This window comes from Sinocyclocheilus anshuiensis, unplaced genomic scaffold (assembly GCF_001515605.1).
Source record: "Sinocyclocheilus anshuiensis isolate Anshui unplaced genomic scaffold, SAMN03320099.WGS_v1.1 scaffold515, whole genome shotgun sequence".
Taxonomy (NCBI): Eukaryota; Metazoa; Chordata; class Actinopteri; order Cypriniformes; family Cyprinidae; genus Sinocyclocheilus; species Sinocyclocheilus anshuiensis.
The window spans coordinates 1780-14354 of NW_015548243.1; the positions used below are offsets into that span (position 1 = coordinate 1780).

The 12575-nt window shown below is 37.2% G+C and overlaps 1 protein-coding gene across 2 annotated transcripts in view; it reads right to left on the reverse strand.

Moving 5' to 3' along the window:
- Positions 1–781: 781 nt before the first annotated feature.
- The window catches only part of LOC107655109 (transcription factor Sp4-like), a 14205-nt gene continuing 2411 nt past the window's right edge, over positions 782–12575 (reverse strand). For both annotated transcript variants that reach the window (XM_016442526.1, XM_016442527.1), the window contains exons 3-5: positions 11939–12536; positions 5768–6526; positions 782–1095 (exon numbers count right to left, since the gene is read on the reverse strand). In XM_016442526.1, coding sequence (XP_016298012.1) covers positions 887–1095; positions 5768–6526; positions 11939–12536 — 1566 coding nt within the window. In that variant the 3' untranslated portion in view covers positions 782–886. The remainder of the gene's footprint in view (positions 1096–5767; positions 6527–11938; positions 12537–12575) is intronic.

Here is a 12575-nt window from a genome sequence, read left to right on the forward strand (position 1 = left end):
TTTATATATATCGTAATTCTTTTTCTTTGAATTCTGAAATTATATCTTACAACTTTGACTTTTATATATGACTTTTATAATTTATATCTCGCAATTCTTTTTCTTTGAATTCCGAGTTTATATCTTACAATTTTGACTTTTTCCCCTAGAATTCTCAGATTATATATATCGTAATTCTTTTTCTTTGAATTCTGAAATTATATCTTACAATTTTGACTATTTTTCTTAGAATTCTGAGTTTATATCTTGTAATTCTTTTTCTTTGAATTCTGAAATTATATCTTACAATTTTGACTATTTTTCTTAGAATTCTGAGTTTATATCTTGTAATTCTTTTTCTTTGAATTCTGAGTTTATCTTACAATTTTGAGTTTATATCTTACAATTTTGACTATTTTTCTTAGAATTCTGAGTTTATATCTTGTAATTCTTTTTCTTTGAATTCTGAGTTTATCTTACAATTTTGAGTTTATATCTTACAATTTTGACTATTTTTCTTAGAATTCCGAGTTTATATCTTGTAATTCTTTTTCTTTGAATTCTGAGTTTACATCTTACAATTTTGACTTTTTCTTAGAATTTTGAGGATATATCTTGCAATTCAGCTACGGAATAGAAAAAGTAATTATGACTTTTTATCTCGCAAAACTGACATTTCTCTCAGAATTGCATGATATAAATTTTAAGAAGAAAAGTTCAAATTGTGAGACATAAACTAACAACTGCTTGAAAAAAAAGTCAGAAGTGTGAGATAAAATGCTGCAATTACTTTTTTCCCATGGCGAAAACAAGCTTCCATACTGCTAAAAAACAGCATGAACAAGTCTTTTAATCCCCTGGTTTAATCTCTTTCAGTTCCTAACTTGAACACTGGCATTACACTCCTTTATTCCTGGCTGACGTACCTCCCCTCTCCGTCCCTGCAGTTGGGGCAGGAGCAGGCCACTCTGCGCAGCCTCTTGCCGGGCTGACCCTCCTGCTCCGATGGGCTCTGGACCTGCCCCATCTGCTCTGGACTCGTGCTGCTGATGTTGCCAACGGTCACCGTCACCGGGGCGGACTGAACTTTGACCCCCTCTTGACCCTGCTGCTGACCTGTGGGATTTCACAAACAGCACAGTTGATTAAATCACTCTTAAAACAGCCCTTATTTTCCATAAGAAAGCCTAGTCACCGGTGAATCCAGACATGCAAAGTCCAATAACAAAGAGCCTGAAATCTGACACCTTACCAAGCATTTGGAAACAACATTCGACTCATAAAATATAAATGCCTTAATTTGCCGTTTTACTTCATGAGTAATAAAGAGTCTATGGAAAAACCCACAATTGCATTTCATGTTACAGTGTCTGAGAAAACAGTGTCATTTTCAAATTAAACATCAAAGAGTTTTAATAAAGAAACACAGCAGCCACATTTTACATTTTGGATATATGTGGTTACAAATACTGTGATAATTATTGCAACATCTATTAATAAGTTATGCCAGATCAAACTTCTCCTCAAAAACAAAGGGGAAAAAAAAGATATTATAATTTTCCAGATTAAATGGTGCCTAATTTTAGAACCATTAAAATGTTATGCTCTATAACATTATTTTCCTGACAATTAAGCACATTTCCAACACCCACATTTTGATTACTGTAATAAATAAATAAATAACAGTGATATTTTAGTATCACTGAGATACTATTACAGTTTTTATTATTCAGCATTAATTTTTATTTTTAAATTTTCTGTTTTCATTTTAATTTGAGCTAGTTTTAGTAATTTTGAGTTTTTGTCCTTTTTATTCGTTTTTTTTTAAATGTCTATATAATTTTTTAGTAATTTTTATTTCTATTTTAGTTATTTTAGTTAAATTAAACAATGAAAGTACGATTTTTTGTTTTATTTTAATTTTAGCTCGTTTTAGTAATTTTGAGTTTTTGTCCTTTTTATTAGTTTTTTTTAAAATGTCTATATACTTTTTATTAATTTTTATTTCTGTTTTAGTTATTTTAGTTAAATTAAACTAAATTAAAGTACGATTTTTTGTTTTATTTTAATTTTATCTCGTTTTAGTAATTGAGTTTTTGTCCTTTTTATTAGTTTTTGTAAATATGTCTATTTTTTTTTATACATTTTTATTTCTGTTTTAGTTATTTTAGTTAAGTTAAACTAAATGAAAGTAAGATTTTTTGTTTTATTTAAATTTTAGCTCGTTTTAGTAATTTTGAGTTTTTGTCCTTTTTATTAGTTTTTTTTTTAAATGTCTATATACTTTTTATTTCTGTTTTAGTTATTTTAGTTAAGAAACTAAATGAAAGTAAGAAATGTTGCTCAAATAAAGTTGAATGTTTTTTTATATTTTATTTTATTTCAGTTAAAGTTTATTTCAATGACATAATTTTTCAAAATAAATAAATAAATACATTGCATACCAGTCTTATTTTAGTATCGTTGAGATACTGCTATAGTTTTTATTAATATTTTGAATTAGTTTTTATTTTTATACTTTCATACTTGCTGTTTTCATTTTAATTTTAGTTCGTTTTTGTAATTTTGTTTGTGTTTTTATTATTTGTTTTTATTTTAAATATGCCTATATAGATTTATTAATTTTATTTCAGTTTTGGTTTTAGTTATTTTAATACATGAAATTATACTAAAATAAACTGAGAAATGTTGCATTGGCAACTACCTGAAATAATTTTTTCAAATATTTTATTTTATTTCAGTTAAAGCTAATTTTATTTCAAGTAACAAAGGTTTTTTTATGGTTTTAGTTTTAACTATAATAAACCTGCCTCATAGTCACTACTGTAATGTAAATTTTTTTTAAAATATTTTTGTATTTATTATTTATTTTTAAAATATTTGTTTATTTTTTATTAACCATTCAATTAATTACATTTTAAATTGTATAGTGTTTCTACATCGTGGTAGTATTTTCTGTACTGTTTTTTTCTGTATATACACAGATGTAAATAAAAGGATCACTTTATTACAGAAAGTTTTAATGAACTTCTTTCATTCATTTAATGAGAATCACCATTAAGACTCAAAAATGTTAATAGTTTTATACACAGGCTTCATTTTCTTGCACAAAATGATTTTGGGGTGAACATGAACATGTTTTTTCATGAGACTCACCAACTCAGTCCAAACGTTTAAATGAATTCAACTGAGAACTGTGCATTAATTCCAAATAAATCGCTAAATTATTCATGAAGATAACCGGCCTCTATGGACCTTTTTCACGTTTCCGGGTTTCTCAGCAGCGGAAGTCGTCATAGTTGGGTTAACTTCAAGAGCAGTGAACAAATAAATGCACAGCACAGCCATTTGCACTCTGCATCGAAAACATATATATGAACGCGCTGTTGCACCTCTAATAACTTTAGGCTTATTCTGCGGCATTTTATAAGCCTTTTGACGGGTTGTGTCACAGAGATGTAAAAACGGTTACACTCACTAAGTGAATGAATCGCGTTTGTGCCGAACTCTTATTACAAAGCAAAAACAAACACTCTCCTTCCTTCGATCCATGAACGTTTCTCTCGGTTAATGTACGCGGTCTCACAGTCTGAAGCGTCTGTCATAGCAAATCAACACATGCTGTTGTGAATAATTAAGCAAAGCGTCTTCTCATAGGATCAGAACACGCTGTCTCATGAATAATTTAATAGACACCGACGCGTCATCGATGTAATATAGTTCTTTCCCACGTCACAAATTGTGACGTCAACACGATGTAGATTTTAAACCCGGAAGATGAAATGGAGCAAAAAAGCTGCAGTCCGTAACTTTTGGCGCTCTAGCGGTTAATAAACAGAACTGCGTGTGTCTTGCGGAAGAACACTGTAGCCGGAGCTACTTCTCTGTTTATGTCTATGACGAATCATGCAGGTACTGGGCTACTCCGCTAGGGCTGCACGATAAATCGAAATGAAATCGAAATCGCGATTAGGCCGAAGCTGCGATTGTCATGCGTATCTTTCAGTGAAGCACGGTTCTGTGATCAGCAGTAAATCTCCATCCGAAGTAGGGCTGGGACAATAAATCAATGCATCGCAAATCGAGAAATGATTCTGCGATTTTCCGAAGGCATCGCGATTCTCTCTTGAATCGATTCTGAGCTTAGTTTTTAACAGCAGATGGCACTGCGTGCTGTAGAAATAGCCGTATTCTGCTTGCTTCCAGTTCCTTACACACGCACCACTTGAACCTAAATCAGCCGACCGCACAAGCGCTCTTCTTCGTGAGCATTTGAGTGTGCGTTTAAAAACTAGCCTAGAGCGCCATCTGCTGTTAAAAACTAAGCTCAGAATCGATTCCAGAGGGAATCACGATGCATTCCGAAAATCTTGATTGCATCGAATGCATCGATTTATTGTCCGAGCCCTAATCCGAAAGCCAGAGAAACTCCAAATACGCCCCGAAGAAGAAACCCAGGAAATCCCTATAGCGGTAGCTGAATAAACAGAAGATTTAAATGCTTTCATTGATTCACCGTGACTAATAAACACACAACTACGGCAATATATAGTTTATCTGAGTTCTTATCATTAAAATTTTCATTATAATAAAGTATGCAATGCTAATCGCCTTTATAGTTGCTCAGAATACTATGAAATCTGTTGCGTGCCTTATTCGGTGTAAGAAGCCACATCATCTCACAGAAGGAATTATTTCAAACACTCGGCTGACGTTATGAAGTGAGTAAAAACATGTTATTAAATGTGGTATTTTCACGTGCTTTCAGATGGAGCAGCATTTACTATTTACTAGTTCACTGAGAAGCTACGCAAACAGCTTTCATCATCGCGAACGATTTCTTCGATTTCATAATCGTACGATTATATCGTCTGCGATTTTTTTGCGTAGCTTGTCAGTGAACTATGGCTGTGTGTAGTAAATGCTGCTCCATCTGAAAGCAGGTGATGGAGATTTACTACTGCAGTGTTTCCCACAGACTTGCACTCTGTTTGTGGAGGCATATATATGCAAACTCATTCTCTGCCAGCAGGAGGCGCTGTTGAAGTGGTAGAGATCGAGGTTTTCCCGTTAACGGCTGTACACAAAGCAGCGCTCCGCTCACAAACGCTGCTTTATCAGACATTACATGCAAGATGAAATGAAAATGACATCCAAAATTTTCTGAAGACAGTCGGTTTCCTTCAGAAATACAGTGATATTAAAACACCCGCACCGGGTTTCGATTTTGAAACGTGCAGTGCTCATGTTTATGCAACGAAGTCAAAGCCTTTTGGAAAATCTATTTGTGGCGGTCAGTTTTGATATTGTGCGCCACAAATAAATCAATGTATGGGAAACACTGTACTGTTTACAGAAATGGCTTTACTGACAAGATGCGCATGACAATCGCATTCGTTTAATCGTGCAGCCCTATACTCTGCAGCGGTACCTACCCGAACCAGTCTAAAATAGTCAGAATATAAACACTTATTATAGGTGTACCATAGTGATTCAGGACAAGCCAAAGACACTGTTTGGAAAATGGATTCATGGTGTACTTGCTTATTATATAAATTTTGGAAATTTTGAACACAAAACAAATTACGGACTGCAGCAGTTTTCTCCAACAATTAAAATGAACGAATGCTAGCATGGCCTTCTATGATGTGCAACACAAATACCTCTGCTAAAATCTCTGAAAAAGTAGTCTGGGGTTTCATGACCCTTTAACACTGATTACGACGCGTGTCACTCTGTCTCTATACTGAGTTCAACAGGTGTCACATGACAGGTGGGAGGGGCTTACCTTGAATGCCGGTGATGGTGAGCGGAACGCCTTGCACCTGCACTCCAGCCGCCCCCAGCCCCGCGATGTTCACCGTCTGCACCCCAGTCCCAGAGGGCAGCTGGGCGGCACTGAGCGTGATGGGCGACCCACCGAGGGTCAGCGGGGCGATCTGCGTGAACGTCCCCCCGCTCGAGCTGGACGCCACGGGCGCAAGCGTCAGCTGCTGTGGCAGGCCGGCGTTCTGCACCTGCACCATCTGCCAGCTGATCTGACCCGACGGGGTGAGCGTGGGCGTCCGGATCAGAACCTGTGTGGGGTTCTGGAAGGCCTGCAGCTGGAGGTTCTGCTGCACCGGTTGCAAAGTCTGTATGGAGCCCTGGACTACTTGCTGTTGGGGCGACTGGATCTGGATCTGCTGGAGAACCGGATGCCCTACGATTTGGAACTGCTGGATTTGGCCGGACTGCTCGGATGCAGATTGGAGGCCGTTGGATTGGGCGAGATTCTGGGCGTCCGACTCGCCCGCTTGACTGTCTTTCTGGCTTTCAGCTCCGGTAGATAACGTCGTAGCATCTGCTACCGCGTCGCTGGCCGTCGCGCACGTGGATTCCGTTGTGCTCACTTGGTTTCCATTTGAAATGCTTCCATCGCCTGATTGGACGATTTGAATTGAAGCTCCGCCCCCTGTTGCCGCTGCAACGTTATTGATAACCGGCAATGCCAAAGTCATGCCGCCAAGGTTAATGGGTAGCGTCGTCATCATAGGCGCTTGCGTACCTTGAATAGTAGTAGTATATTTTTATTTAATGCCATCTCAGCATCTTAGGCTATTTTCATGGCAAAAACATTAAAAAATATACAAGTATAAAGCCCTGTTCACACCAAGAATGATAACTATAAAGATATCTATAATAGGGATGTCACGAGAACCGATACCAAGTTGGTATAAACATTTTAAAATCCTGCCGATACTTGTTTTTTTTTAGTAGCGTAAGTACCGATGGTACATGGTACTGGTATTCTAATTCTATTCTTAAAAAAAAATAAAATAAAACTTGCCCCTTTTAGACTTGCACTCTATTCATTTACTAACTGCTTGTTTTCTTTAAAAAAAACTAACATTAGCTTCTCTATTCTTTTTGTATTCTATCTATTTGTTTTCTTTTATTTATTATACAATTAACAAAAAGCAAAAAAGGCCTCTAACACTAGCTTGCTCTATTCTTTTTATATTCTATCCGTTTTCTTTTTATTTATTATATAATAAAAAAAAAACCCTTGCTACATGTACTGCATTAGGCTAACTGAGACTTGTTATAGCACTTGCGTATCATTGCTCTTTTGTTGATTTTGATTGCTTCCATTGTCATCATTTGTATGTCGCTTTGGATAAAAGCGTCTGCTAAATGACTAATGGCTCGTTTCCACCGAGCGGTACGGTTCAGTACAGTATGGTACGGTACACAATTATGTCCGTTTCCATTGTCAGAAGTTGTGAATGGTACCAAAATAGCGAACAGTACGTTTCACTTTTTTGGTACCCTTCCGTTGGGGTACCTAGCACAGCAAAGGGTACCAAAAGGGTGGAGCTAAACTCACTGCAGAACGTTGATTGGTTGACTAGAATCGTCCTTTTGCGTGATACAAGGGGATAACGCTTCTCCTTCACTCCATGAGTGTTGGTCTTATTTACATACGAGTGCGCAAACTAGGGTTGTAAAGATATACCGTTATGATGGTTTATCACGGTTTGAACGTGCAAGGTTATCATACCGTAAACATTTGCATATCTACGGTTTAAAAAAAATTAATGAAAAAAAAAAAAATCTCACCCGCACATATGCAACTTATTTCCGCTCGGCCGCTTCACTCTGCATTCACTTGGCTGCTTACACGCACTTACAGTGGAGAAAATGACAGGGACAGATATTATATCTAATCTCCATCCCTGGCGAAAAAAAGTTACAAATCCGCAGTATGGGCATACTTTGGATATAAATAAACGAATGCGGGGTTGTCTTTGAGGACGGATCCAATTTGCAAAAAATGTGGACGCAAAGTGGCTGCAAAAGCAGGCAATACATCCAAAATGTTCGCTCATATTCATGGACACCATCCCTCCGTGCAGATAAAGGTGTATCGCATTTATAACAAGTTATAAATTAAGGCTGTATGATTTCCGTGATGCAGAGGGAATCCCGGTGCAGTTGTGAACATGGAATTTACAGTATAATGAGGATGTCACTTAAAACGCGCAATCTGATGGATAAATCAAAAATAGATATATGTGTCTGTGAATATTAAAGTGCAAAGAGACTGCTATATAAATAATCTGCTTGTTTCTGCATGTCTCTGAGTGACGCCGTTTTATCTACTACACACTAGGGGTTGCACAGCCTAATCGACTAATCGACTAGTCGACTTCAATGCTCTGCTATGACGCTTTAAGCTTGACGTCGACTAGTCGCTGGTCCTATAGAGGGCGCAACAGGATAAGAAATCTTTGAAGGAATTCCACATTTACACTCCGTTTCCAAACAGTCCAAATGACAAATAAATGCATATTCTGAAAGTGCTCCACAAGACATGTGTGATTATATTACTGGATGCTCGAAATTGAACAGAAGAATGCACGTTTTAAACAGCTTATTGTACAGGTAAGTTAATCGCCGTTCTAATCTAATGCGCTGCTGCACTGTAACGCACACACATTACAGACAGTAGCGCGTACATCACGCGCACAGAATCATTCAGCGCGGAAATGTATTGTCAGCACTGTTCTGTGATTTCTCAATAAAATAGCTTAGAAACTGAAAAGTTCAAGCATATATTTCTTAATAACTAAATCCCACAGCTTCACTATTAGTAGAGAGATGCTGCCAGGTAGAATTAATTCACACACGCAATCGCTCTCACTAATGCATTCATATGAATGTAATCTTTACTGTGCTGCTTTATCTGTATCTTATTTAGAATGAGCAGAAATCTGTGAGAAATATAACGACCCAAAGACAAAAGAACTGCTAAAAATGAGCTGTTATAGGAGCAATAGCCATGTGGGCAGCGCTGTGTCATATGCCATAGCTGTGCACAAGGTGTTTGTGACAGCTCCAGTCTTATTTGTTCTTTAATAACGTCATCAGCGACTAGTCGACTTCGACTCGACTTTCATCACATAAAAGTCGACTTCAAAAAATCAGAAGTCTTTCAACCCCTACTACACACTGAAGTACACATGACGCTAATGGGGTTTTCAGTGTCTACATAAACATGAACGTCACCAGAGCTGCTCTGAGAGAAAACTGAAATAAACATATCCTAGTTTTATTTGAGAAAAACCATTGTCAAATACACTCTGAAACTCAAGGTCCGCTACAACCCGTCAAAATAAAAGTTTGATTTAACTTGAAATTATGACAAATATATTAGCATTGTTCAATGTACTTCTTATAATAATTAATTTATTTAAACATTATTTTTAAGGAATATCACGTTTGTCCATGTTTTAACTTAGTATAGCCTACCTCTATTGTGCAGAACTTTGCCAAAAATAAAAGTTGTTAAATTTTCATTTGATAACATTTTAAAACATTAATTAAAATGTTAAAGTGTGATATAGATATACATAAGGTGTATAGCTTTATTTTTTTATTGTTTTTTAAAAATAATGAAAAAATGTAAGTAAATTTAATTTACTTTCATTAAAATGGTTTCAAGTTTGTTGTAATAAAGGATTTGTTCACTCAAATAACTTGTTTTTGTTCTTTTAAGAGTCATTGTTACTGATAAGAATTATTGTTTAATATATACCGTGAAACCATGATATTTTCTGAGACGATTATCATACCGTGAAAATCTCATACCGTTACAACCCTAGCGCAAACACAAAACAAAAATATGTAAATGTACCGAAGGTAGCGACTAGCGAGGCTGCAATTCTTCCGGAACTGATGGGGGCAGGCAGAGCATACGCCTGGAAGTGTTTCAGTCGGTCCTCAAAGGGTTAAGAAGAAGAAGAAAAAACGCCTAAAAGCACACAGAAGAACTAAAAGTGGAAGACGGCGACGATATATGAATATGATTGTGTGAGATTTAAGCACAAGCTCTGCGCATGATCAGCGCACACAAAGTTACTGACTGTTTGACAGCTTACAGCTGGTTCATTCGTTGTGTATCCGTCCGCAGATTATCCATATCAACATTATTGGCTAATATTACTGGTTTAAATAATTGTTGTTTATGTTAATGGTTAAAAAAAATATTTTCGGCCTGCCAGTATGTCAGTGAATTCAAACTAATGCTTGCATTAAGTATAGGGGTGTGTGTGTGTGTGTGTGTTATTTGAAGGCCAAGTGCCACTAATGTTGTGTTTTTATAATTTTAAATAAAAGAGTTAATGTTTAAGTATTATTGTATATCGATTTGTTACCGAGCAGTGTTGGGGAAAGTTACTTTTAAAAGTAATGCATTACAATATCGCGTAACTCCATAAAAAAGTAACTAATTACATTACTTAGTTACTTTTTATGGAAAGTAATGCGTTACGTTACTTTTGCGTTACTTTTTAAATCTGGACAGGGCTTGCTTGTTAAAATAAAAAAGTTATATTTTTGGCAACCAAAAATGAATACGCCTCAGGCTGAAGGGAAAGTAAATTTACGTCCGTACAGTAGAATGCAGAAGAAGAAATTTCAACACACTTCAGCAATAAAAAAAACACACAAATGTTTGTCTAGAGTAATTTTTGATTATTAGTACGGTTGAACTGGATCATCGAAGGTCAAAGCCATTGGTTAATAGAATGGGATTAAATACATAAAGGACATTTGTGTTTAACATTTAATTATTGCAGGTTTGCGTCATATTCTGAGTTGCATACTTTTTATTCATTTTGAGGAATACTGAATCTGTGTTTTTGTGAGTGAGATGAATTAATGCATATTCATATTTATTTTAGAACTACAGTAACATCTTCTGATTTCTCTCAACATGGGGACAGGAGAGCTGTCAATCAATAAATTGGAGAAAAAAAAGTAACTTGTGTTACTTATTTGAAAACGTAACCCCCAACACTGTTACAGAGTACCGTGTACTTTTAGTGGTATCGGTACCGACTACTAGATTTTTGGTATCGTGACATCCCCAAACTATAAAGATAACGATATTTGCGTCCACACCAGCGAACGATATCGTCTGTTTATTCTAAGCTGCCGCTTTAAATTCTCGAGCTCGTTACAGCAGGATGGATTCTGATTGGGTGTCAAAGTTTGTATCATTCATCAGCTGTAAAAAACATTCTGAAAGTGATTCCAACGATATCGCTTCTCTGTGCCTTTATCGTTATAGCTGTGGTGTGGACTCTGCTATTCTTTAAAGGGATAGTTCACCTAAAAATGAAAATTCTGTCATTAATTACTCACCCTCATGTCGTTCCAAACCCGTAAGACCTTCCTTCATCTTCGGAACACAAATTAAGATATTTTTAATGAAATCCGAGAGCTCTCTAAACTCCATAGACAGCAACGCAACTGCAATGTTCCCAGTAGGGCTGAATGATTTTGGAAAATAATCGAATTGCGATTTTTTTTACCAATATTGCGATTGCGATTTAATATGCAATTATTTTTTAAAGCTCTTTATGTTCTGACCCAGCACTACATCAGGGGTTCAACCGTAATTTTACGAAGCTACAAGAATACATTTTGTGTGCAAAAAAAACAAAAATAACGACTTTATTCAACAATTCTTAGTGGCGTGCCGCTGCAGACGGGATGAGGAGGAGAAGAATAGCTGAATAAAGTCGTTATTTTTGTTTTCTCAAAGTATTTCTCATAGCTTCGTAAAATTACAGTTGAACCCCTGATGTCACAGACTAGTTTACCGATGTCCTTGCTACGTTTCTGGGCCTGGGAACATTTTAGTTGTTTAGTTGAGTCGGATTTCATCAAAATATCTTCATTTGTGTTCCGAAGATGAACGAAGGTCTTACGGGTTTGGAACGACATGAGCGTGAGTAATTCATGACAGACATTTTTGGGTGAACTAGCATAGTTATCATCCTTGGTGTGAACGGGCCTTTACAAATACAATAAAAACCAGCAAACAAACAAACACAAGTTATATTGCACAAGATTTTTTACACTGACATATAATAAAAATTCTAAAACTTTTTCTGGCAAAATTGCGTACCTTGAATAGTTTGCAGCTGCAAAGGAAACGATGGCCTGATTTGAAACGGAATCGTCTGGTTTTGCGTGACGAAGCCGGTTGATCCCGCCCTTTGGGGCGTGGCCAGAATGGCTTGGTTGTTTCCGGCGGGAATGAGCTGGATCTGTTCGGGCTGGACGCTTAAGGCCGTGGGGTTACTAGGGCTAATTTGGATCTGCTGTCCGTCGGCGGTCTGAAGGTGCGGGATGACTTGATACTGAATCCCGCCCGACGAGTTCGGCAGATTCTGGACCTGGATGATTTGAAACTGCTGCTGCTGCTGTGAGCCAGGTGCGTTATTCGAACCCGCCGCCTTGACCTTTCGCCTCGCCGCGCTCTCGTTCTGCTGAACGCTGTCCTTGGTTGCAGCGGCAGGGGAAGTGGCTATGATCTGCCAGCCGTTTCCCGTCAGCTGCGCGGGAACCAGCTCGAGCTGCTGCGTTGGGTTCTGGAGCTGAAACAGACCCTGGTTGGGGTCGATTATAATCTGCTGTTGCGTGGCCGTCTGACCCTCGCCGCCAACACCGCCTATTTTACTGCACGTCGCCGCCAGCAATGCGAGAGGAGACGGCTGTGCATCCTACACACACACACACACACACACACACACACACACACA